This window comes from Oreochromis aureus, linkage group 23 (assembly GCF_013358895.1).
Source record: "Oreochromis aureus strain Israel breed Guangdong linkage group 23, ZZ_aureus, whole genome shotgun sequence".
Taxonomy (NCBI): domain Eukaryota; kingdom Metazoa; phylum Chordata; class Actinopteri; order Cichliformes; family Cichlidae; genus Oreochromis; species Oreochromis aureus.
The window spans coordinates 33,740,638-33,767,658 of NC_052963.1; the positions used below are offsets into that span (position 1 = coordinate 33,740,638).

A 27,021-nucleotide genomic window follows, 5' to 3' on the forward strand; every position below is an offset into this window, starting at 1 on the left:
ATTTCATCATATTAGCAAAGGACAATAACCAAAAAGATAAACTAGAGAAAATCAGTCAGTAAAGATAAGCAGAGGGGGGTTTGTTTTTTGAGTGGGTTGGCCTTGTTGTCACTTCTCCAGTACACCTGTTGTCACTATGGTTTGGACCAAAGCAGATTAAATAGACTCACAAAACTTTGTTTTCTGACTGGACAGATTGAGATCCCTGAACTTTTATGGACTTTGTGTTATGCTGCAATGAGTGTTCCCTAAATTTTTTGAGCAGTATTGTTTCTAATGTTTAGATGGATGACATGACAGATCACTAAAAGCGATCACCTGTTCCTTGATGATTTTCTTTCCAAAAAGGCAGCAATCCAACTGTGCTGGCTTTGCCCAAAAGGCATTGATCTGTTGATTATCACAGCAGGGTGCGATAGGTGCTACTAGACTGCAGATAATTCACAGAGGCATGAGTTTCCGGTTCTTCGGCACAATTTATAGGGAAAGAGAGCCCTGCCATTAACAGCACCTTGGTGAAACACATGAAGACAGACGTGCACTGCATTGCAGGTTTAATCTCTCCGTTTTCACACCCTTATTCTCTTAGAGTACGATTCTAAACGCAGCACTGCCGATGGTCTCTGATTTACTAAATGCAGTCTCTGATCCTGTAAGCAGATTAAGAGCTGCTCCAAATAACACAGCAAACACACCTTTAAAGTAACCAATTAGCAACACTGGCAGTCACATAAATAGCCTAAAGTAAAAGCTTCTTTCATTGTGGTTTGGTAAGGCTCAGTAGGGATTCACACAGGGTGTTCCTTCAGCAAAGCGGTATAATAGATGACTGACAGTTTTCCTCTTCACTCAGAAAAAAATAGAAGCCCTTCATGATCTGAGCAGGCTCTGGACACGCCACTCGCCGGGCTGCCATTAGTGTTTGCTTCATGTTTCAAGCTGGAGTGACACGGCAGCTGTTATGGAAATGTCAAATTTCCATCACCAACCACTCACGATAATAATGCATTTCAGGCAGTGAGGCATTTAGCTGAAGCATTAGTTGACAAGCTTCAAGGATTTTGAATGCTTTTGAGTCACTTCATCATCTTAACAGGTTCCCCTACATTACTGATTGGTCGGAAATGCATTGTTTGGGCTCAGCTGACTCTAAGAAGATATTTTTCAGCCTTGAATCACTTGTAAAATATAGCCTGGGCTTTGTGTGGCTATATTTAACACCTAAGTTTATTAAATTGCTCAGAGAACATCTCAAAAGGCTTTAGAAATGAGGTTAGAGCTGTTTAGAGGCTGACAGAGACGCAAAAGAGGCACCAGAAGACAAGAAGCGAGTAAAACTAAAGCTGCTACAGGTGCAGGAAAACAGTGGAAATCAGGCCGTATGTTTGAACACAATGTCCTGCTCATTAATTCATAAGCTAATGATTCCAAAAGTTTGTTATACTTTAAATTTACCCTATAATAACTGCATTAAATTGCCTCTCAGTCTGTTTACAACCTGCCCGTGTCAGGCTATAGAACAATGCAGCAGGAGAAACCTACTGCTGCTCAATGTATCTGCTCCTCTGAGCATTGCTTAATTGTATATGGCACTTTTTTTGTATTATTTATTAAGAAGGAATTTTTTGCTCATTTCCAGTTTCACATTTTTATCTTAGCCTGCACCAGAGTAGCTTTGGATGATTCACAGTTCGCAATCATCCTTCTTTTTACTATACTAGAATACTATTATGCACAACTGATTACCTTTAAAAGTTTTAACGAAGGCCTTTTCACTGCATTGATGTATGTTTCCTCTGCACAACTGCTTAACTTGGACTTGAGTTTGTTAATAGTCATGCGATGGCAGTATTTCTTCTTCACGTGGAACAGCAAAAATTCAATTGTACGTTTTTGAAAATAGCAGCTGACTGATATTGAGCATTGCAAGCCCCCATCCCAAAAGTTCCTTAACTTTTAGAAAGTGCTGCCGTGTTTCTTTTTAAAAGTAGCTTTGTGGTCTTTTTACATTTCTGATTTTCTTTTTTTATTTTCTGGGCATTTTGTGTCTCTTTGCAATTGTTTGATATTACTTTTATCCCTTTGAAATTTTTTAGGCAGGTTCTCTGATCCATTGGGCTGCTGGTCCGTCCATCCATCCATCCATCCATCCATCCATCCATCTTCCTAACAAGTTATCAGGTGTTGGGACCAGAGCCTATCTCAGCTTACATTGGGTGAGAAGCTGGATATACTCTGGACATGGTGTCAGTCGATCACAGGGCTAACGCAGACACAACGATGATAATTTACACTCACATCCGTATTTTTGGCCATGCAAACTTTACCAAAAAAGGTCCCATCTGATGATCAGGTTCAAACTTAACCTTCTCGCTGTTAGGCGACATAGCTGCTTCTTCAGCAATCCATTCTTTGCTATTAAACATAATGACTGGCAGCAAATAAGACCAATCAAATTGTGTCAAAAAACACAGCGTTAAAGAAGAGCTTCAGTTCACGTCCAGATTTCCAAATTTCCAGCAACTGACATGCTGTATATTTGAATCCAGTAGTGTGATGAACTGCAGTGCTGTGTCTATATTTCAAGGGCATCAGTGATTCATTCTATCCAATCACAAGAGTCAAAAAGTGAAGTGTGAACCCTGTACAAGTCTCACCCTTAATGGCTGCCATCTAGCAATGTAGCATAAAACGAGGGAGCGACAAAAAGCAGGAGAATGCATCTTAGGTAACCAGAATTATGCCAGTGCTAACTAAGCAGACAGCCAATAGTGGCACATTTACTTGTGTCATAGTGTTGTTTAGTGTTTTTGCATGCATGGTGAGAGCTACGGCATGTTGCAAACAGTCACACAATGCAGATGATAGAACAACAATTGCAGTCAAATGTTTCAAATGTCATTGAATGAATGAAATGTGCTTGATTTAAGACCGTGTTCCTGTGGGTTCAATGATGCACGTTCCTTTGAGAATTTGCGGATATTTTTGTCTGTCTCGCAACTCAGAGAAGTGACTGTTTCTTTAATGCCTCGTGGAGACAGTGTCCCATCATTTTTTATCACAAGCAGAACATTTTTAACACGAGTGCCACTGGGACTGTTTCTTTTCCAGAGGTTTCCAGTTCCTCCAGCCTGAGGAGGAGATAACTCTGAACCCATCTGCATGCCTACAGCTACTAACACAGACAGTCTGATATGAAGAAGCTAAATGCTTTCATGCAGGATGGTCCGGGCAGACATAAACTCTCAAGTTAAAAGCAGGCGTGGTCTCTAATGCGGATATTATGTTTGGCCCATTAAGTGCTAAAATTCAGTTAACAGATCATAGATTTTCAGAGCTAATGACACTGAAAAATGATGTGTTTGTCTCTTTTTCTGTGCAACCAAAGGCTTACATCTAAGCAGCCAAACGCTGTGCTTATGTCCACAATAACTGGTGCATACATTATTAGCCTGGTGTATTATTCATCTGCAGTATAGAACACTGACACTGCTTAACAAAGCGCAGTATTTCTCCTGTGCATAAAGCTGATTATTATATTTGAGGAGTTTTCAAAACAGATTAATTTAAGCTAACCACTAGTACAGCATTAAAAATATGTTGCATGAGCCATTAGCAGCTCCTGCTTGCAGTTTGCAGTTTTTTCCTGCTGGCATACAGGCAGCCATGACTGGATTATAATGGAGTCTGAGAAACAGGATGATTCTCAGGCAAGTTGCAGCTTCATGGACATTTATTTAAAATGAACAATTATGACAGGCATTTAGAGATTGCATTGCATAAGAAGTGTCTGCACTGTGTCTGTCTTCACCACTCTTGATTTTCAATGAAAATCCAAATCCAACACTAAGAAATTCCCAGTTTTATCCCTGGTAAAAATCTAACAATGGACTGTGTGTGAGTGTAAAACAGCCTCGCTCTGCATTTTCTTGATGAAACCACTCTATTTAACGCAACAAACTGAAACTAACTCACTTCCACAATAAAAATGTCTCAGCGAGCCACACTCTGCTGCTGTGTGGAGATGCATTAAAATGCACCACGGATACATTTCATCACACAGACTTGTCAGGACAGCATGTCAGGGGCTTTTTCCTCTCTGTACCATGTGATCAGACATCGAGCCCTGTCAGCAGTTTAGAGCCCTGATAGATGGCGTAAAGGTGATAAACTGTACTCAACACACGCACACAGACACAGGCGCACACTTGCAACCATGTAGTTTCACTATATTTGCATCATTGTTTAAAAGGAGAAGACACAGTAACAGAACTTACTGACCTTACTCTAACAGGACCACTAAGGCATCACTGCTCCACACACACAGCCAGTGACCCTGAATGTGCAACCACACAGCACAACTAGCTATAATCTAATTCAGCAGATGAACAGCACATTCTATGCAATACAGTTGCAACAACAGGCAACACGTTTTTGCTTTATAAAGGGCTGGTAATTAGCTGCTTTGATAATGCAATACTGGAGAGAGACGCCAAGCATGATGGGGATGGTGGGGAGAAAGAACTTCATATTAACAGGAAGGCAACCATATATACAAGCAGAGAAGGACATTTTTATGGGACAAATTAAACCACCTTCACATAAACTTATAAGTGATATACATTTGTAAACCTATATGCAATAAAAAGCAAAAAAAACAAATCTCCCCCCATGGTTAAAACTTTAAACCTTCAGAATGAGACATGGGCTACTTTTCATTGGTTAAGAAACGGAAGTCAATCACAGCCACAAATGGCTCAGATCTGGAGGAGGATTTGTGTGCTTATACTTACCATGTTGACTTCTGACACCATGTCTATACTTGCCACGTCTATACTCATGCCAACAGCAACCGGTGGACCTTAAAATAGAGCAAAATAAAGTTAACTACGGGTGAGCAATTCAATCACATAAAACATCAAAGAAACGGTGATAGTTATACCTCCAAAGTCTGGCCGAAGACGGATATCATATCCTTTGAGCAGTTTATCCACTGTCTCTTTGACGAAAGACATGTTCCCCGGTTCGTTGACGCTGAAAAAAGAGAATAAATAAGTCTTCCTGAAAGCGGATGCCAGGACTTTTAACCCCGCAAACACACTCACCTCTGGGCGCAGCACATCACGGCCACGACCAGCGGCACAGAGAGGACGTCCAACAGACCTGTTCCCTGGCTGCCCCACATCCCTCGGGTGCTGTCTGGGTGCACAGCTGCTGTCCAGCGACCGACAAATGACTAAATGAAGAGTGAGCCGCGGTGCTCACACACACCCCCTAAACCAGGTGAGACGCCCTCCACATTGTCAGCCTGTGCGGCTTCAGGAGGCGCAGACTTCACTGCCAGATGTGCTGCTCGCTGGCTGTGACACAGCAGCGGAGCCGGAAAGCCTCACACAGCGTGCTGCTGCTGCCCAGCATCCCCATCCTCTAGCCTTTCACCAGTTAGCACAAACTACAAAGTGCCCAATACTATAGAAATGTATAGAAATACCGCAGAAATCCACAGGTCCGCATTGTTAAAGAACACTGCATGCTTCAGCCTGGCAGAGCTGCTTGGAAAATGACTCTTCATGTCAGTACGCGCGAGTGTCATGGGGATGATTTCAGGGCACGTGACTGTCTGTTTTAACAGTAGCAGCTTGTTTGAGTGGTTCTATTGACAGAGGAGACTGGGGCGGCCCAGCTGCGCTCAGACGCAGTGGCGTGCTGAAGGGTGTGTTGAGGTCGGGGGACCCCTGCCCATTTATTTAACTGAATAATCTCACAGTTTTATTTTTTTCCCCCTTTGAATGCAGGGTTGTTGGGTTTTTTTTCCTCCCTCTTTTTTAGACTAGTCTGTTAGTCAGATTGTTCTCTTCTTTTTAATCAAATTTTTAATGAATGCCAGAAATAACTATGGCGCTGCCCTGGTGGAACGCAGGGTCACAGCATGGTGAGACATTCATAACCAGGTAAAAAAAAAAAAGCATATGTTTGTTGATGCTAAAAGTTACTTATCAACACAGCAGATAGCTATGCATGTTTTATGCTTTTCCTGACACAACGGAAAATGAGACTTGGATGTCTGGCTGGATTTGAACTAGAAACCTTTCACTTCTCAAGCAAATGCATAAACCACCACACAACAGAGCCACTGCTTTCTAGCACCTTATGTTGATTTATTGGTCCAATTCTAGGTGCGATAACTCTCAACATGGGTGTTGCTTTCCAAGCTGCTTCCTTCGCCTGGGTAGCAACAGTTCAGTTCAGCACCACGAGTACTTTTCACCCTAACATAGGCTACGTCCACACTAGCCCAGATAGATTTGAAAACGGCGTTTTCATCTGAAAATGCTCCGCGACCACACTATCATTTTCAGTCGTTTTCACAGAGTCGTGCGTTCACATTGAAACGGCCGAAAACGCTTACGTTCCAGTACTGCGGATGCGTGAAACGCAAGAAGATTCGACCTGCCTCATTTCTGTCTGCCGCTTATTTACTTTCCGGCTCTTTGAAACATCGCAGCAAAATGTTGAGGAAAAGCAGCGAGTTTTTTAAATGGACTAACAGTGAGGTGGAGTTGTTGCTGCGAGTAACACAAAAGTACAAAGTTGCAAAAGCGAGTGAGAATTAAAGAATTTGAAGAAAAGCTATCTGGAGCATGTACAGACTGATATTAATCTTTAATAGGGCTGTCAAAATTTAGAGCAAACAAAACCACTGCTGTATAATGCCCTCCGCTATCTTAGTTTAATTGGTCACATGACTGCATCACATGACTAAAATGTGTCATCGTTTTCAAAAAGTCTCAGTTTTCGCTGTCCACACCGCGACACGAAAGCACCATTTTCAAATGTATGCGTTTTCGAGAGCGTTTTAAAAACGCTGTGTTTTCCTTGAGCGAAAACGCCGCCTCAGTGTGGACGGGAGGCCAAAACAGAGAGAAAAAGATGCGAAAACACATTAGTGTGGACGTAGCCATAGGATCCCGTGTCATCTGCTCTCTACTGTTTATGGAGTTTTCTTCACCAAGATCGATGCACATGCTACAGTTTCACTTGCTAACCTGGAAAATTGTAGCTAATAACTATCTGATTAGCAGAAGGTGCATTTCCATTTTTATGCAGATTTTTATCAACACAGTTTCATTTTGTTTTTTTAATAGAAATGTGAAAAAAACTGGACTTGGTGAAGATTATAAAGGTTTGAAAAGGTTGAAGAGTTCTGGATTGAAATAATTCAAGTCATTATTACTGGTGCGGCCTCATCTTCTGCAATGATTTAAAAGCACCTGAGTGGAGAATGACCACCAGCTGCTTACAACAATAAACTGATAATACTCAGTCCCTCTGTATTTTGTGCTTTACCTGCTTTGATAAGCTTGCTTTTTTTTATTGCAGCTACTACATGCTAATGCTTATGTTGTACTGTGCATTAGCACTTACTGATACTCCAAAACGATCACTTTTGAACACGGTGCTTGTTGCTAAGTTTAAGTAGTGGAGTGTGCAGATCTAATTGTCTTATTTGTAGGTTTTCCAGATTTGGTTACAAGGTAAAAGCCGGTTGGAGATATAAATGTTCAATGCTAATTTTAGAAGATCTGACTCAGCCTTACTTGTTAATGAAAACAATGTTCGCACCCCCACGAGTGCCAATCAGTTTAAGTTGTTCTAGTGAAGATTTCATGAAAATGCTCACTGAGCTCTTTTTTTTTTTTTTCCTCTCTGCTCCAGCGTTTGCCGTAGAGGAAGAAGTTCAATACTGCTGCAGGGAATGAGATTGTGCTTGAGTTGGACGCCTACCAAAAGATTTCTCCTATTTATTTCAAGAGACCCGCTCTGGTTTTCTGCCACTTTTCAGAATGAACACTCTGCAACTTTTTCTAATAAAGTTTCCCTTTTGTTGCAGCCCTCAAGAAAGCGGTGTTTAGGGATTGATTCTTACCTTGTATCATAGATGGCATACAGCTTTTTGTTTCCATCAACAGCATTCCTGCAAACACAGAAAAGAAAAGATTACTTTCCGTGTGAGTACGGTGACTTTTACGGACTCGTTCGATGTCCCTACAGGAGATTTGTTCCCGATCCTGTTTTATTGCACATTGTTAAAAACACGCAAGTACCAGTTGTTGCTGCAGTATTACGAGCCACTCTTTCTACTTGTACGTGTGTTGTGAAATTTAAAATAACCGAGTCATTTGGAAGTGAGTTGACCCTAACCCTTTGAAATAAATGCAGATTCCTGACGTAGAGGGTTCTCTGTGCCTCCTTGAGAAGCACAGAGTGACATGTTGTCTCTTCAAGTAGTCTGGACCACTAACCACCAAACCGGGACTTAGTTTTTAAAATGTCTCACTTAGGTCAGGACCACAATAATCTCAGAGAAATGGAGAAAGCATCAGTCCAAACTAAATGGCTCATTTTTAACCACTACCTCCTCCATGTAAGTAAGCACACTGAAAAGCAATAAAGCACATGAATCGAGCCATTAATACAAAACACTAGTGAGAGGCACAACCGACTAAAGCATAAATACACAAAATCCAACATTAAAGAAATGACTTCTGAATCAGTATCCAGCACCAGAACGTACCATTCAAATGTTTTTCAGTCAATGTAATGCTTTTGAAACTCATGACACAAGGCTGAGGCCAACACCATCGTTTTCCAGGTTTCTGCACGATTACTTTGATTTCTCTACGCTCAGGGTATCTGCAGCTGTTGGAAATTCATGCAAGCCATTCTCAAGCAATATTGTTTGACAAGACAAATCAAAAACAATTGTTCAGTTCATAATTCACAGTATCATCCCGTACAGTGATAAACTGTATATAAAAGATGGATGCAGCCCCTGTGACGTCACCCCCTGGTTAGTAAGGTCCTTTTAGGAAGCCTTCAGGTGAGCATGTTGACTGTAACCATGATGTGATGACTGTGAAACTGAGCCATACTGCGTGGATTTCAATCCATTTTTACTAGTTTTTATATTAGAGTATCTCTACTTTCTGTTTCACTCATTTGTGTCTTTAACTTGTTTCATTTATTAACTCGAATCTGATTTTTAGTATATGGGGCACAGAAATTGACACTAAATTTAGCTTCTGTGCATACAAAATAAACTAGTCTTCTTAATGAGGCTATTTAACTTTGTGAGGAAATTAGTTTTTTTTTTTTTTTTTGAAAGTATAGACAACTTATCAAAAAGTGTCGTCTCTAAAGGAGAGTTAGGTTGTTTGCTCTTTTTCACTCTAACTGGGGCCATAATTTACAAAGTGAAAATCTTATTGTAATTAATAAAATATGGAAATAGTGACTGAAAACATAAACTCATCTGGAAAGTCTTTACTTGGGTCAGATTTTGATAGCAGTAGGCTCTTTGTTCACAAAGACTTCTACAGCCGAACCAAAAAGAGTCGCCCTCTGCTGGCCTTTTGAAACATGGGGCTTCAGCTTTACTGTTCAGACTCGGAAAAAAACAAACCTTTTCTCTGTTTTTATAGTGTATCTTACACTGCGAATTTTTGATAGTTTTATATTATATTGATGATATAGTACGGTTTTATGTAACTAAATGTTGTAACATAGTATAAATGTAGTATGTACAATAAGGGACAAGGGTTGGAAATGAGCAATAGCTATAAACTGTGATGTGCAGCACATGCGTTTCATGCTCTATATTGGAACTATGTTGAACTGCATTGTCCCTTTTAAATACATACATTGGAAGTAGATGCATCATTCTTTTTAATACAGTCTATATACAGTGGATACGGTAGATGTCACTGAATGTTGATAAAATAAAAATAATTTGTAGCTTGCAAATACACTAGAGCACTGGAGGGGAGCAGTAGATCAGTGCAGTATACCATGAGTGCAGCTGCCTGTTAAAACAATAGAACAGCGCTGAAATGAAAATAAGCCACTTCTGTTTGTGTAGCTTTTACCTCACATTAAATAAGTAAAGCTTTTACGGCTAATATTGCTGAGATGGCTCTCATGCTGTGGATTATTACTACGGACACTTTGATTCTTGCCTCTTTTTTGCCTCCCTCTGCCACCTCCCCCTCCCTCCCCTCTCCGTCTCTCATCCCTCTACAGCATCTCTCCTCCGCTCCGCTCACTGGCCACACATCCTCCCGCTTCTCTGCACGCTCGCCTGCTCATTTCGCACCAAACTCTACATTTGCACTCAGCTTTTCCTTTGGATACACTATTGGATTTTTTGCTAAGCTGGCTTTGTGCTCGCGGCTCCTCGGAGACCAAACTAAAGGATGGTCAGTCAGCACAAGTGTTGGGAAGCCTTTATTTTTTCGCTGCCAACCTTTTAATCGCTCTGGGGAGAAATAAAGCTCGCTGACAGTGAAATCAGTCCACATCTTCTTCCTCTCTCTTTCCAACATACAGTTATTGTGCGCGGATGGAGGTGGCGGCCTTAGGAATTGATGCCAAATTGTGAACAGTGCAGTCTGCGTGTGTGTGAGAGACCTGCGGAGAAGTTTGACTGCGCATCGTCTTGTGTGGTAAGCTTTGGTAACTGCGTCTCGGCTCCTGTGCAGCACCGCGTTATTTTAGGCCACTACAGTATGAGATGTAGTAGCACGGATTAGTGAACAGGCTAGAAAAGAGTATCCCCGAGGTCTGCTGCTGATGCTGCTGCTGATTACGGAGGACCCGCAGACACCGTCCTCCTCACGGGAGTTTAATCAGCTTGTAGAGATCTGTGTCCGAGTTCAGATGATTCAATGAAGAGTGCCTAGAGTCACAGCAACACAGACACGGGTTAAAAGAGTCCAGCTGCGGTGCAGAAAGGAATCTTGTAGATGCAGCACAGGTGGAGGCATTTCACCTGGATATACACGCAGCAGAGCTCACACAGCGCCAGTCCTTGGAACAGAGGCTTTTGCAGTGAGATGGGTGGGTGTAGAGGGGCTCCAACAAAGAAGGAACTCACTGTTTGCATGTCTGAGCCGTGAAAGCTGTACTGTATCTTGGATTTTTATCAGCTTTTCATTTTTTCTTGTCACACCTCCGCTGAGGGTCTGAACATCTGCATGTCTTACAGATGTTGCCTAGTGTTTAGGAAGGCTGATGGCCACTGCGCTGCGAGATGCTGAATTGATCCTGTCACACATTTTCTGTAGTGGAGCTGTTAAAGATTTATTGAACCCATAGGCTTGGAGTGAGTGCAGAGTTTCTGGGGGACAGTGTGCAGATCATCTAATATTTGACTTAGTTTCCTCTGCCAAAAAAGGCAACATGATGTGCCAACAAGGTCACATCTCAAAAGCTCTCAAACTGAACTAAATTCTGATTATTTTGATCTAAGAGTTAGCCTTGGCAGTAATAATAAAAAAAGGTATTCCAGTTTTAAACTACAGCATGTGTGTGTTTTCAGGAATGGGCGATGGAATGTGCTGCAGCTTTGCAATGAGGCGTCTGTGGTTCTGTGTCTTGCTTGTGAGCATCACCTGCCGTCTGAGGTAAGGAACTGACTCTTAATGTTAGCACACTGTAATGGCACATTTTTCACAGCTCATTGCTTAATAAATATGAATTGATTGTGCAATATTTTTAAATAATTTTACAGAAAGTTAAAGGTGTTTATATGACATCCTTTTTTTCTAATCCACCCGTGTCCAGGATCAGCTTTCTGTTTCTGTGTTTCCTCCAGCTTCTCCCAGGAGATAACTCCAAAAGAGGCAGAATTAAATGACAATATTACCATCTTCACGCGCATCCTGGACGGACTTCTGGATGGTTATGACAACAGACTCCGGCCCGGATTGGGAGGTAAGCCCAGCGAATGTTTAAAGCTCGACACAAATTTTCTCCCATCAGAGAAAAAATGCTCCGCACTGCAACATCTGCCTTCTGCTCGGCCCACAAAATTAGTCTGTATTCATGAGACACATGACGAGCTGTTATGACCTCAGCTAAGTATGATTTAATGGCACTGTGAACATCCGCTGAAGTATGCAGCGTGCTGCTGTGACCTTGAGAGAACCACTTTATCTCTGGTTGGAAGGCGGGTCCTTTGTTCGGCAGCGACTGTAAAGTTAAGTTCCCATAAATTATATTTATCAAACTGAAAAAAAAATCTGGTATGATTAGAGATCTCATGTATAAACATATAAAGATTAAAATATAGAGAATGCTCATTGGCCCAGCTTCAAAGGTGTCATGCATTAATTACTGAACAATATGCAGGCATCAAAATCTGAGCATGGCTTAAACAGTGTTAAATAAAGCAGAGATTGAAGTGACTTTTTTAAGGATGGACTGCAGTCACCTCATCAAATAATCCACGATATGCATTTTTTATTTTATTTTTATTTTTTATTTTTTTTGTGGAAGAACCTAAATTTTACAAACCCAAATGTCACACTGGATTAGTTTTTCAGATAAAATGAAATTCGAGATTTAGCCTGTTAACTTCAATCTCTGCCCAAAGAGGCAAGAACCTAGTCCCTCAGATTTAGACCAGATGATGTTGTGGATGCTGATGTCTGCTCTGGAGAATCACTGTGTTTTCTTACAGAGAAGGTGACAGAGATCAAAACCAACATCTTTGTCACCAGCTTTGGTCCGGTCTCTGACACCGAAATGGTAAGAACCTATAATACGGTCCTCTCTGTAATAATCACACTGAAATACACTAAATGCATACATATTTTAAGTTAAAAACCTGGCCTAATCAGAACTTTAATTACAGAAATTACAAGTCTACTCTGAAAACATGCCTTCTTTTAGCGCCCCGTTCCACAGGTTTGAAGAAAGTGATCCAAACTGTGCCAAAATTGAACGGATTTTAATTTTGCCATGTTTCACCTCTTAACCACGACTCAGGAAATATGGCTTGGTTTTTGCATAATGTTGTTGAACACACCAATAAAAGGCAATGATCACGCATTCAGCTTGGTGAAGGGATCACACCTGAACCTAAGCTGCATGATGTTAGATTTCACTCATCACTCTGCTGCTCCTTCTTAACCCTCAAATGAGCGAGCTCCTACAATGCCCGAGTGCGATCACATATAACTCTCTTATATTTTACAAAGGATGACTTTTTATTGGCTTTGTTTGTGTTTCTCATGCCAAATACAGTTTCCTTTATCTGAAACAAATATTCCATAATCTTCTAATCACAGTTTTTAGTCATTTTTATGCAAAAAGGAGTGAAAAACTCACAAATTATATGAACAAAATGTACCAATTCCTGTAAGAACTGTGAACTATTGTAGGAGAAACAGACAATTTCATGACTGAGCACGTGACTTCTCTCATATTCATGGGTCTGAGCTGTTTTCCTGCAGGAATACACCATCGATGTATTCTTCCGCCAAAGCTGGAAGGATGAGCGACTTTGCTTCAAAGGCCCGATGGAAATGCTTGCCCTGAATAATCTTCTAGCCAGCAACATCTGGACCCCTGACACCTTCTTCCTCAACGGGAAAAAGTCCATTGCACATAATATGACTACACCTAACAAGCTGCTGCGGCTGAAGGATGATGGGACTCTTCTCTACACCATGAGGTAAGCAAACGTTTTATCCAGCTTGAACTGAAAGCGTTTCTTTTTCAGCCAGTCTTACATTACAAACCTTGACTCATAAGAGCTGGCTAGCCATGTTTAAAGATATTGTATAATCCAATTAAACCTGGAGAGATGACTGAAACCTCCATCTGTCTGCAATATTCCTTTGGTAATGGTTTTTAAGACCCCCGCTGCTCTAATACAGCCTACACATTTATACTCTGTGTCTCAGTGGTGCATTGATGCGTCATCATGTTGTCCTCACACTGTAAACTGGAGGTCAGGGGAACTGGAAATGTTTGCTTTGACCCAGCGCTCTGTTCTCTCCTCTACTATTAACTAACTCTGTCACCACGTCACAGAAAGCTTTACTTTGAAAACAGCACGAGCTGTTCGCAGCCCAGATATCACATGTTCTGGCTCCTTCAAAGGATGCATACAGTTCAAGAATGTGTCTTGTTCTCAGTTTGTGCCGCCTTAACAACTGGAAAGAGACTTTTTTTTTCTGCATAAATGCTAATCCACTCATTATTAGCTCAGAGAATGGCTTATGGATGCATAATACATTAGACTTTGTGCTGTGGAAAGAAATGTATTCTAGATAGAACCATCTCATTTACATCCACTTTCATTTCAGTGCTGCGTCATCATCTTATCAGGTCAATAAATCCTGCAAATCAAATATTAACAAAGGAAGTTTGAGGAAATGGACATGGCTGCGTGTCAAAAATCATTATCGATCGTCTTACTTTGAAATTGCTACAAATCTACAGCACATTTTCCAACGCTACGAGCCATTAGAAACGAGTTCACGGCGGCCCATTAATGCATTTGTGTTCTGGGAACGAGGTTATTAGTGAAACATTTTAGCCATGTCTTACTCTCCTCTCCTGCGTTCGTCGTTCTGCAGTGTGCAGTGCCCCAGCTGCTATAGCATGAAAAGATCCCTTAGAGAAACATGAAGGTTCCTTCCAGACAGTGCAATGCCACAATATGCACAATATGCCCCAAAACACACTGCAATAATTTCCTAATAATCCAATAACATGGACCTCAGTGAAATAACATAGTGAATAGCATCAGTCATCCTTTTAATCATCTGGTAATTTACCTGCACTCTTTTTATTGGTCAGTATGATTTATTAACTTCTGTATGTATTTGACTAACTAAAGCCAGTCAGAGCTGACCATTTGCTCTGAAGTCCCTCTGTGGATATTAGTGCTGCTCAGACAAGAGCCCTGCAAAGCACAGCTAACACATGAGTGGGGCGGATATCAGCTTTTATTTTTACTCATTTATGATGGCACATTTTAACCCCCTGAACCCTGAAATATGCAATAATTGCCAAAAAAATTCAATTTTTTTGAAAATGTAAAGTTGATTCAACCATCAGACAAATATGTTTAAAAAACTAATTTTAATTTTAATGTACATATATTTTATATATTTTCCAAAACCTGAATTCAACTCCTCCAGTCAGATAATCGGCTGTAACGATGTAACCCAATCACCACTAGGGGGTCCTATTCAGACACTGAATAGGACAGCGAGCAGTGACACATTTTTATAAAGTATAATTTGCTCTGTGATATATTCAGTGAATCCCAAGCTTATCTGTATTCATCTTTGATTCTCTCTCACACATCGAGGCTCGTGCACTGTGCCGTGTGGATTTTATTCACACAAAACAGCCGAGACAGCAGATGTGGTTCAAAATGAAGAAATCCTTCTTCTGTGCAGGATTATGACAGTCAACTAAAACTCAAAACTAATGTTTGCTGCGAAAAAAAACTGGTGGCAAAACTAAAAACTAACTTTGAGGAAAAAATAAAATGAACTTTAATTTAATATTGTACTCTAAAAGTAACTGCAGTAACTTCAAAATATTGCAGAAATATCTTCTTTAGTTTTGTCTGCCGTCAGTTTGCTCAGCACAACAAGACCGAGGTGTCGTTGCACGTTTGAAACAAGACTTTGCATTATGTTACAATGTTTAATGCACAACTGTCAAAGTATAAAACTGAAATAAAAGTAATATTATATAACAATATAAAAATATGTTATTTTAATTTGATTAATAAGCACGTTTTAAATAATATCAGCACTGATATAAAATATATGGACATTCACATCTGTAGATTTCAGTGTGTTGTTTGAGTCATAAAGTCATGTTGTTTTTTAGATATATAATTCCTTAGATTTGTGGAGGTTTGACACCTCAGAAGATCAACTATGAGCGATAAATTGTACATGTACTCGCAGCAGACTGATCATCTGTTTCATAAAAGAGGGGTTCATTAAATGTGAGTATTTTCAGAGTGTGCTCACACATTTTTACTCAAGAAAGGGAAAAATTTGATATTTGAAATGGTTGCACAGATCAAGTGGACTGAATGTGATACATAAACTTAACAGAGGTTGACGGCCCTGTTTGTGAGGTATTCTTGGTGGAAAACCTACTCAGATCCATTATTTAAATCAACGTGAGAGGCAGAACCACACCTGGAATTGTAATGATCACCAAGTAAGACAAAAATACACCAGAGGCAGAGAGAGCAAATCCAACGTTTGGGTCATACAAATGAAGGCAAGCAGATCAGGAGCAGCCGTGGGGCAAAGTTTAGTAAACTTTCCTAAATGGTCACAACTAGACTACAAACAAGAAACGTGAAACAATGCCCCCAAATACAAAAGTAGAAACAAAGTGAATGTACACAAGAAATCCAAAGTAAAAGCTGCCTGAAGGATCCGAGTAAGTTAATTAACAAGACAACTGGGAGGTGAATGACTGCTGGTCTGTACAATGAGGCACGTGATTAACTGAAAGAAACTACACCAACACAAGGGAAGCTCCTGCACTGTGGCTGCAAACAAACAAACAAGCAAAACAAACAAACATTATATTCATATGTTATATGAATGATCACAGGATTTGTATACTGAAATAGAAAATATGTCATCCCAGTGAAATATAGCACGTCCTGTTACCATGGTGCATTCATTTGAATAACAGCTCTCATTGTTCTCCATGTGACCAGCAGATGGCAGTGTTATATAAGACCTGGTGGCCCATTGGCCGCCTGTGTGGCTGAGCTGTGTTCACACTTTAGATCCAACATGAGCTCATTTGTTTCCCCGTTTTTATTTCCACTGAAGCTTCATTTGTGCATTATTGTATTCCCACAGACAGGTGGCATCCTTTCTCCACAGACCAAAGCTCATCACGGGTCCCTCTGCTGGTTCAGATGCTTTTTGCTCTACACTGGGAAAATTGCTTTTCGCTCTACTGTTAATTATTTGAGACACTAATGAAGACAAAGGGAGATTTCTGTTTATAAATGGCTGTTTACAACATTAAACACAATTTATAATAAGGGGTTGTGTTTAATTGTGAACGAGGTGATCATGATAATGATGTCTCAGTTTGCACAGTGAGTTCATTTTGTGCCTTTTTCTTTCAGGCTTACCATCTCTGCTGAGTGTCCCATGCAGCTGGAGGACTTTCCAATGGATGCTCATGCTTGTCCCCTTAAATTTGGAAGCTGTGAGTAAATGCACCTTCAAGCAAATGCCCACTGCACATAATGAGTGTTTAATAATGCAGGAAAAGGTGTGATGTAAATGTTTTATGTCAGCATCCGGAACTAGAGTCATGCACAAGTGTTAAAATAGTTAGCAAACCTTTCAAAAAATGAGTACACCAGAAAGAAAAGCAGCATGTAGTTTTGACATGGCATCGGTTTCAGTGTCTTTCTCCATGCAGAGGGCATAGGGACCGATGAACGTTAGTGCGTTTGACAGGCCGTGTCCCTCAGGTGTAAAGCTATTGTTGCGGCAGTGCAGGAGAGCCATGTAGACACTGACACACTCCTCCTGATGAAGCCATTAATCAACATGTCAGGGCTGCTCCTCTGCATCCTTCACTGGCTCGGCTACATTTAATGGGAAATTTCTGAAACAGCTACCCTACATGCACACACACTGGATGAAGCTAGAGACATACACACACACGCCAAATCTAAATTTACCACCAAGGTAACCTTAGAAATCTGAGCGTACACCTTGCACATGAACCACCTTCCATGTGACTTCTGTGTTAGTCAGCTTGTCTCACACGGCTTGAGTGGTCCAAAAATATCTGGGGAGCTCCTGTTCTGTAAGCTTCAGATTAGCATTTGAGGTTTTCCCTGCCACTGACGTGACGTAGTGATCGCAGTCCTCATGAGCGCGCTTGCCGCACGCTGACACTTAGCTGCTCCCACAGCTACTTTGGTCACCTTACTGGCAGGTGAAACCAGGTGCAGGGATAATCACAGCAGCTAATTAAGAGAATAACTGCTGTGATGTTGATGAACTCTACTTGAAGTCCATCAGGGATCCCTGACAATCAAAACCTCCTCACAGAGTTGTTCTTCTCATTTTTAGCTCCATATTTTTAATTTTGTATGATTCACAGATCAAGGTCCTCATACTCATATCAAAGTGGACCTTAGTGATACCCCTCCTCTCCATTCTAAGGCAAGCCAGCTTTGCTCTGATTGGCTCTCATTCATAAACAGCAGGTTAAAACAGAAAGTAAGGGGGAGTTCTGTGCTCACAACCAAAGCTGTGGCCATGTATCTACTCTCACTGACATCACACAGATCCAAGAGAATAAAACCTGTGATGAACTGAGTGAACTGAAATCAGTCGGCAGGAGGAGCTTTGGGCTCACAGGGGTTTTGTGTGCATATACTGAGCTCATTGTTTGAAACTTTGGCCTTTTTATAATGCCAGTGTCCACTGGAACAGAAGATTTATGTCAGGAAATAAGGAAATGCATAAAAGCGCCACTTTAAATTAATTATGTAAGTTTAAATACAGCAGCAGTTGCTGCTGTATTTACCATCAGTATTAACTACAAAAATAAAATAAGTGGAAATCCTTCCAAACTGTCCAAATAACACAAGTAATTAAGCTCAACAAAAGCAGTGATGGAAGTGTGGCTGGAGTATGTATTTCTGTAGCTGGTTTAAGCAGCTGTGCTAAGTTGTGATCTATCGTGATGAAGGTGAAAAAAGACAAAGGTTGCCATCCTAAAACTAACTTTTTAAACCGTAATTGGAGAGAAAACATCTACGTGAGGCTGTGAGCTGTAAAAGTTACCGTGCGATACATCCTGTTTTCTCCAACTCCATTAACCCAAGCTAATCCTCTGACCTAATGGACAGCACTCACCCGTGAGCTCAAGGCTTTCAAAGCTACAGTAGACCTTTCCTTTGCTGTTGTGTTAATCACCTTTCATGGACTGAACTGTACAACCATCAGTGTCTGTGTGCCGGCTGTCGCTCATCGCTGTGACACAATTTAAGGGAAGTGTGTGATGCACAGAAAGCCTTTACCTGATGTAAATACACCAGAGCAACACGCAGGTCTTGTTTTGTGGTCACACTGGTGCCCACGTGACCATATGTCTTAATTTGTTTTAGTCACATTACAACTGTAGTCTCTTTGATTCTCTTATCATCTTGTTACTTAAGCTACTACGCTCCTCCTCGTTGCTTCATATTTAGTGTACCTCCTTACATCCGACTTCCAAATTTCCAAACCAACTTTTGAAAAGAGCCGACGATTCTGGTGAATTTTTTATCTACAGCAGTCGATTCACAATCTCAGTCTGTGTGCCAACTGTCGTACTGCCTTAATTAGAATTCACTCGCCACAACAGATGGTTTCTTTTTGCCTGAATTTACATAGATTTATTTGTACCTCTGTAAAAACGCTGTTAAAAAACATCATAATACAAGAAAAAGTCTAACATGGCACGCTAGCATGCTGGACTCTTGCGACACTATTCTGTCCTGATGTTTGAGTGTTAGCATGGGAAAATGCTAATCTGGAGTTGTGTTCTTGCCGGTGTCTCAATTTTTCACAGCTGAAGTAATTGCTCAGATCATTCATGCACCTGTAAATGAACCGAAATGCAAATACAAAACAAAATAAGACGGACATTCTTACTCAGTCTGAAAGGCTGTTTTTTTCTAATTTTAGATTGCACTCTGGGTCATAAATAGAAGTGCTCCATGTTCAGATATATGCACACAAACCCCGTTTATCAGGATGATTTCTTACTTCCATTTGTCTCTTTTTTGCACTTAATGATGGGCAGAAAACACTAGCAGGACTGAAACAGGGGACAGAATTACTGTTGAACTGAAAATATGACAAAAACCTTTGAAAAGGGTGTTTTTAATTTGGTTACTAATAAATGTATTTATATGTCCACGTGTTTTTGTATAGGTTTTAGACAGACGTAGGCCTGATTCTATTACTGTGATGTACAGCTCCCATTAACACTGCAGTCTATGCAGAAGCATCTCAATGTTTGGGTCTTTTAATAAAGAAATCTCCTATGCTTCAAATATACTTAACTTTTGCCTTTTTATAAAAAAGGTTAGAGACCAGCTCATCTGCTCCAGCACATGGACTGACACTGGTTAACAAAAATTCCACCAACATATCATAAATATCAAACTAGCTGTTACACGTATTATGCCGCAAACTGTTTGGTCCACTGCAACGAGCCAGAATATTGTATTCAAAATGCTCCACACGCCAAAGGCATCCCAAACACAGTTAAGACATCCGGTTCAGCCTCACACACGACTAGTGGCCTCGCCACCACCCGCCTGAGTGGTAATGGGTACTATCAACCCTTTGAGTCTCTCTCATTTTCTCAGGCATGTCTGAAGTACACTGGTTGCTTTATGGGCCACATGTACAGTGACTTCCTGTATGTAAAGATGTTTTACAGATGAAGTTTCTGCGTGTTTGAGCTTGTTAGCCGACTGTGATGAGCGGTAAGGTTTGTGGTTTTGATTCACATTTTCTCAGATTTGTTCACACTGACCTTTAAAGTACGCTGCTGTAAACAACCAACACCCTCTGGGGCTAAAAAAAAAAAAAGAAAAAGAAAAAAAAAAAAGCTAAAATCTGCAGTTCCTCGAACGCCCACTTGAGGCTCCGAGAGTGAGTAAGTTCTAGTAAATAGCAGATACAAACAAAGAAACTGGAACTCAATCACAAAGATTTATGAAAAAAGAAAAGGGTAAGTTTTAATTAAGAAAGCCAATATGCAAAAAGTGCTATTTAGAGTTTCCAGACTGCAGTGTAGTTTGATTTGGGGAATTACCATTAGCCTGAAGACTGGAAAGAGTGTAAAAGAGGACAATTTGTGGCTTAACTTTATTTTCAAGAATACTTTTAGTCTAAAGCAGCGACCTCTTTCAGACTCATAACCATTGTGATCTACGGTATCTTGGGCTTTTTCTCCAGTTTCATGAGAACTCTGAGGCCAGTGTTTTGAAATAGGTGACAGTCTTCATACCTGCAGGATGGAAAACAGCGACGGTTTGACTGTTGTTTCTAAATCTGGTTTGAATTTGAAGAAACTCTCTAAAAAAAAGCACAGACTCCTTTTCAGCCTGTGCAGAAAGCAGTTTGGAGCAAAGTGCCATATGTGACCCTCAGTCTGTGATGACACTGGCTTAAAGTTCATTTTTTCTATTTTAGAGCACTGAATGGCTTAGTCATTATATAAAGGTCTTTTGTCTCCCAACAAGTGTTTAAGCCTCGATCTACAGACAAAGCTCTCTGAACTGTTTAAGTGTGGGTGAAGTGTTACAGTAGGTGCAGTGCATAATGCATTCTGTGGCTCGGATCTACAAAGATTCGTTTGAGGCAACACGGAGCGTCTTTAAGACGATAATCCACAGCCTGATTGACTGGGGTCAATCTAAATTGCAGTGAAGTCTTCTAACACCACAGTTGCTGGATTAGTGCAATACTGTTAGATTGGATTCTGCACTGCAGTACAATTCAGAGAGAAAGACACACAGATGCATCTACTGTACAGTACGTGTGGAGTTTGTACTTCAGCACAAGTGTGTGGGATTGCCGCCTTCGTGTTTTGCAGAGTTCGCTTGTTTCTAAAACGAAGCTGTGAATGAAAGATTGACTTTGAAGTGCATGAGAATGAAGAGGCAGCGGCAGCAAAAGGAAGGTTACTATCCTACGGAGCATCGGCGTAACTTTGTGCTGAACATTGGGGTCAAGAGCTCTGTCTAAATAAATAAATAAATCTGGGTAAATTCCCAGATGATTAAACATCCAACTATTTTGCTGGTAATAACAAAATTGAGTAAAGAAAATCAACAGCCTATTTATGCAAGATAATTCAGAATTTTATTAGGGGGATTATATTGGTTGGTTCTTATTATTGGGGGGGTCATAACCCCCCTAACCCCCCTGGAAATTACACCCCTGCTACAGAGTCTGACGTGTCACAGCAATCCCCCTCACTGTGCCACATATAACATCAGGGCGATTATGTTAGAGCCACACACAAGCTCTTGACAGTGACTTCAACTTAATCTCTGTGTAATGAAGTCACACTGGTGACTTTTCCTTCAGTGTTTTGTTTTCTTTCAAAGAGCTCTAGTTTTATCACTATTTTAGCTAACTAACTGACTTCCATCATGAGGACACTTTCATGATAAATTAAGAAAAACGTTTTGAAAGTGTAGCTTTTGACACTCATTCGTCAATGAATAGAAAACAAAATTTAAGGATTTTCAGATAGTAGCAAAACAAATGGAGGTGCAACTATAAGGAAGACAAACAGACAAGCTGACTCAGACTGAAGCTGTACATACACCAGAGGTAAAAAGACACAGCTGAAACTAGTTAAGAAAACAAAAACGAAGCAAATTTGGACATAAGATACAAAAGAGCGAGGAGAAAGAGAGAGGAAGCTAACTAAAAACAAACTCCACAAAATCATTGGTAAATAAGCCTGACAAGGAGTAAAGACTCAACATATAAAAACACAAAGAGATCAACTTAAAGCAAAGAAGAATGAAGAATTCATAAAGAGTCCATAAATCACATAAATCATTCTCAAAAAGAAAGGAACTATGAACTCAAAATCCAGGGAATGGGGACGTTTTAGTGCATCTGCATGAACACTGCTGGATATTCGCGGCACATTTTGGATTTCTGGATCATACTCAGTAAGTTAGCATTTGCTAGTCTGTTGGAACTTTTTTCTGCTTTTCCTATTAAACAGCACCTGTACCTGAACACTGACGTGACTAAAAATGCAGCTCTTACATAATTTCATTCATGTAACATGTCATTTATCAAACTCATCTTTGCTTGACAGGAAGTAAAAGCTCACAGGGGACACAAAATAATATTGTGAACATGCACCGTGGGTGGACGACTCGTGTGGCATTAGTTCTTTTTTTTTGTTTTTGTTTTTTTTTTGGGGGGGGGGGTCAGGCTCATGTGAGCGAGTGTGTGTGCATCTTGCACAGTGTGCTGTTTGATCCATGAAATGACATTCATTCAGCAGACGGTTTATTTTTGTTCTAATAATATATTCGAATCCTTTCTGCAAGCGTCAGAAACAGTCAGTCACTTCAGCGTTTTCCACTTTGACAGACAGGAAGGAGGAAGCAGAAGGAAGTCAAACTAAAGTTAATGACAGACCCACTGAAACAGCTGTGCTACTCTCACGCTTACATGCTTCAGAGTTCCTTTTATTCATGAAATTAAAGAAATATAAATGATGTTGGAAACATAAAGGTAGTTTCTGTAATGAGGTTTGGAGATTAGTAATCATGCAGATGTCTCACCTCAGCGATATCACTGCTGGTAGTTTTATTGTTTATTACAGATATTCAGAGTGCCGTGTTTAAAACAAGCTAAAATATTAGACATGAGTAAGCATTATTACAGGCTGCTACAAAGACATGCACCTGGTAACAGTCTGTTTGGCTTCACCTCAGCTAATCACAGTCCCTGAACTGTTTGTGCTTTGTGTTTGAGCCTTTTGGGACATTTTTAATATAATATTCTGACCAGTAAAAACGCTGCTGTACTGTTTAATGCAGGTCCAAAAAGTCTCCAGTTTTGGTGACTGAATTCTAGGATTTTATTTACTTACTTACTACTGAGCATTAATTAGCAGGTATTCGTGTCTTTGTGGCGCTCCTATACACTCTGTACCCAACCTTGGCCACTTTCTGCTGCCGAAAGAACACCATGGCCAAAATATTAGCACCGAGGCTTCAGAATGTGGAGCTCCAAAACCAGTGAGCAACATCACGATGTCTTTAATCGAGTCTCCACAAAGCTGCAGAGAATGAACACACTCTTTAACTGCAGTTAATGAGTTCAACCGTGTGTCCACATTTTAAACAAATCATGTTTTTGATCATAACTCAAGAATTCATTCAGCAGTTATTATAAAACTGGAAGACTCGGGGAGTTTATGTAGAAGGTTAAAGGTCAAATCTGGACATAGACATTATCGGTGTTTATGTTATTTTAAAAAATTGTTCCTGAAGCAAAGAGTGATATTAGTTATTGGACTGTTTCTCAGGAATATTTTTGCGATGTAATAAAAAATGAGTCCAGGCAGATCAGATAAGTTCTATTTTCTTTGATGAACAGTAAGTATTGTGTTCAACGCCTAATCTGACATGAGTAGGCGTTGAAAAGTCCTTTACATGGTGTTTTAAAAGTTTGTAGTGTTTTTTCTGTCCTTTTTTGTTTGCCTGAAAGCAACTGTGAACATGGCGGTTAATGAAACTGGATAAAATTACTTCCTGATATAAATCCAAATAAAATTGAAACAAAGTTTTAAAAGACTTGTGTTTTGTTTTCGTAGATGCTTATCCAGTCTCGGAGGTGGTTTACAGGTGGACCGAGGGAGCGGCTGACTCGGTGGTGGTTGCGGAGGAAGGGTCCCGGCTCAACCAGTATCACCTGATTGGTCAGGACGCAGGCACAGAGGACATCTACACCAGCCGAGGTAAAGTGAAGAGTAAATGGACTCAGATTACAGATGAACCATCCCACAGCATCACACACATGACCTCTTACGTCTTAGCTCTCTCCGTTATTTCCCTTCTTACTGCAGCGGTCATACAGCAGCTTCAGGCTGTGTTAAGCCCTCACTTCCACCCTATTATCCATGTTATTACAGTGTTCCAAAGATATTGTGTGAAGAAAATGTTTTCAAATCAAGCAGGATAGAGACAATGAATGAATCACGAGGATTTGAGGATGCCTCCCACACATAGCCAGCTGTCTCTGCAAAGAGAAGAGATAGGATGGTGCTGGGAAGGGGGGGTGAAAAAATCACTTATCCGTGGTCTGAGCCATTGGGTCTGTAGGGTTAATCCGTTTGCAGGCCCATCAGTTGTGCTTTTACTAAGTGACGTCACAGCACAGGGATTGGCTGCTGGAGCGGAGGCATGTGGGGTAGGGGGCAAATGGCATCTGCTTAATTCTGTTATGTAAAGAAGTACAATAATACAATTCTACTGCTTGTTGGTGGAGAGTCTGTCACAGAGGAGTTCCTATAGTGTGATGTATACAGAAATAGCTATCTTAATCCCGTATCTGCCGGGGCAAGCCGGTGTTTACGCTGGCTGGTGTATGAGAAGTGAACATTTGTCGAGAGGTACGTCACATGCTTCTTACACGGTAAAAAGAATAACCCAGCCATGCTCACACAGGAGGAAGACCCAGACTCAGAAGCCGATGAGATTCTGCCATAGACAGCAATTCTGTCTTTACACACCCCTACAGCTCAGACTGGTTAAAGAGGGCAGACACACAAAGCCATCGTGTCCTTAATTAGTATCACTAATCTGGGGTACAAGCCCTCTTTAACAAGCCAAGAATAGCTCAGCAAGGTGCTCACACTGACATGACCTTTGACCTCACAGGCTAAGCTGAGGATGATGTGAGAATAGACGCAGGAGCTGAACTGAGAAAACTTGTGATTTCACTTGGTTAAAGACACCGGGTTACAATTAAAAGCGGCAAAGCTCAACAGATGGTTTGGAAATGTACTCACCAGTTGACCAACATAGCTGCGTTGTTCTCCGCTATGAACGGCAGTTCTCCACAGACACTCCAAAAACCAAACAGTAAAATCCACCACAACTGCATTTTTTCACGCCTCGGAGATTTCCATCCACTTCCAATCCCAGCAGGCGGTCAGATCAGAGCGGGGTTCGCCCGGCCGTGCCACCACGGAGCAGGGCTGCTCGCTGCTAGTTCTCGGAGCGAAGGCAGCACAGGTGCCCTTTTCATTAAGAACATGATGCTCGTTGTTGCATCTCACAAACTTTCCTGCGGTCCCTCTCAGCCCCCCTCTGCTTCAGTCATCTGTGCACCTGCTTGTAATCACCGCTGATCCAGGTCTGTTTTAGTGTTCTCGCTCAGGCAAGGCAAGGATGCACGTCCCCAATCAAAGGCCTGGCCTGACAGAATGGGATGGACTGTCTGTCACACACAGACACACACACACACACACGCATGCATGCACATAGAAAGAGAGAGAGAGAGGGAGGAAGCGAGAGAGAGATATACAGGATGCAGATTGTGACAAGGGATTAGTGAGACAGAAAAATCGGATTTTGCCAGGAGAAAGCAGCAGTCATCTGTGGATTTTCCATAGTTTATCAGACTCCATGGCTCAACAGGATTTTTGGAAAAAAAAATCCTTCAAATGCAATCTTCAGTTGGTTAACGAGATATGATGAGTTCCCCACAAACTTTTTTCTTTAAATAATTGAATTCACACATTTGGATGATGGCCAGGGCATTGTCGGGTGGTTTGATGTAGAGCACAGAGTGCAAAGTGACGATGTAGCAACTGCTCACAGGCCACATGTTTCAGGAAAGATAAAAGGTCTCAGAGATTAATGGGTCAGACGTGATACCCGAGGCAAGTAACTCCTAACATACATGTGAGAAAAATGTATTTATAAACTATGTGTTAGGAACCTCTGGCCGGCAGTGGTTCAGCTGTGGTAGATAGAACCAAAGTTAGTGGAGACCAGAACAAAAGCTAAAAGAAGACTGGAGGTTGGACCAGCATTCTCAGGTGGCCAATAACATGACTTCAGATGGAAAGTTAATGCAACTGTTTATCCTAAAAGTGTTGCACTGACAGGTTGCAGTGCCCCCAAGTGGCCAAAAAGTGCAAAAAGTTTTTTTTTTGGTTTATTAGTTTTTTTGTTTTGTGTTTCCAAATAAAAGAGAATTTTAAATATAAATGCCACTTTTCTTTGTGTTGTTTACAAGTTTTTGCTCAGTTTTACTCCATGTTATTTTCTTTAAAATACTGAATTGACTAACTAAAATAACTAAAATGCTCATTTCTGCTGTTTTCCACAGGTCAATACACCGTGATGATGGCTCACTTTTACCTAAAGAGGAAGATCGGCTACTTTGTCATTCAGACCTACATGCCTTGCTTCATGACTGTAATCCTATCGCAGGTTTCCTTTTGGCTAAACCGCGAATCGGTGCCAGCACGGACTGTGTTTGGTATGTTTGGAAAAAGCAGAGAAATAAAATGAATTCAGATATTTCACATAATGTTAGTAAATTTAATGTGCCGTGGGAATATAAAGCTGGGAAATGAGTGCAGTGAATATTC

General features: G+C 40.8%; 2 protein-coding genes across 5 annotated transcripts in view; one reads left to right on the forward strand and one right to left on the reverse strand.

Moving 5' to 3' along the window:
* The window catches only part of gabrb3 (gamma-aminobutyric acid type A receptor subunit beta3), a 27,187-nt gene extending 21,953 nt beyond the window's left edge, over positions 1-5,234 (reverse strand). For both annotated transcript variants that reach the window (XM_039607523.1, XM_039607524.1), the window contains exons 1-3: positions 5,106-5,234; positions 4,943-5,034; positions 4,794-4,861 (exon numbers count right to left, since the gene is read on the reverse strand). In XM_039607523.1, the coding sequence (XP_039463457.1) occupies positions 4,794-4,861; positions 4,943-5,034; positions 5,106-5,185 (240 nt within the window). In that variant the 5' untranslated portion in view covers positions 5,186-5,234. The remainder of the gene's footprint in view (positions 1-4,793; positions 4,862-4,942; positions 5,035-5,105) is intronic.
* The window catches only part of gabra5 (gamma-aminobutyric acid type A receptor subunit alpha5), a 26,193-nt gene continuing 4,372 nt past the window's right edge, over positions 5,201-27,021 (forward strand). Inside the window, exons 1-9 of one of the 3 annotated variants that reach the window (XM_031730570.2) lie at positions 10,118-10,256; positions 10,387-10,502; positions 11,378-11,462; positions 11,654-11,772; positions 12,521-12,588; positions 13,296-13,516; positions 16,979-17,061; positions 24,232-24,375; positions 26,757-26,909. In XM_031730570.2, the coding sequence (XP_031586430.1) occupies positions 11,380-11,462; positions 11,654-11,772; positions 12,521-12,588; positions 13,296-13,516; positions 16,979-17,061; positions 24,232-24,375; positions 26,757-26,909 (871 nt within the window). In that variant the 5' untranslated portion in view covers positions 10,118-10,256; positions 10,387-10,502; positions 11,378-11,379. Of the gene's footprint in view, positions 5,284-10,117; positions 10,257-10,327; positions 10,503-11,377; positions 11,463-11,653; positions 11,773-12,520; positions 12,589-13,295; positions 13,517-16,978; positions 17,062-24,231; positions 24,376-26,756; positions 26,910-27,021 lie in introns of those variants that run through there. The other 2 variants (XM_039607525.1, XM_039607526.1) reach the window with 2 other exon arrangements.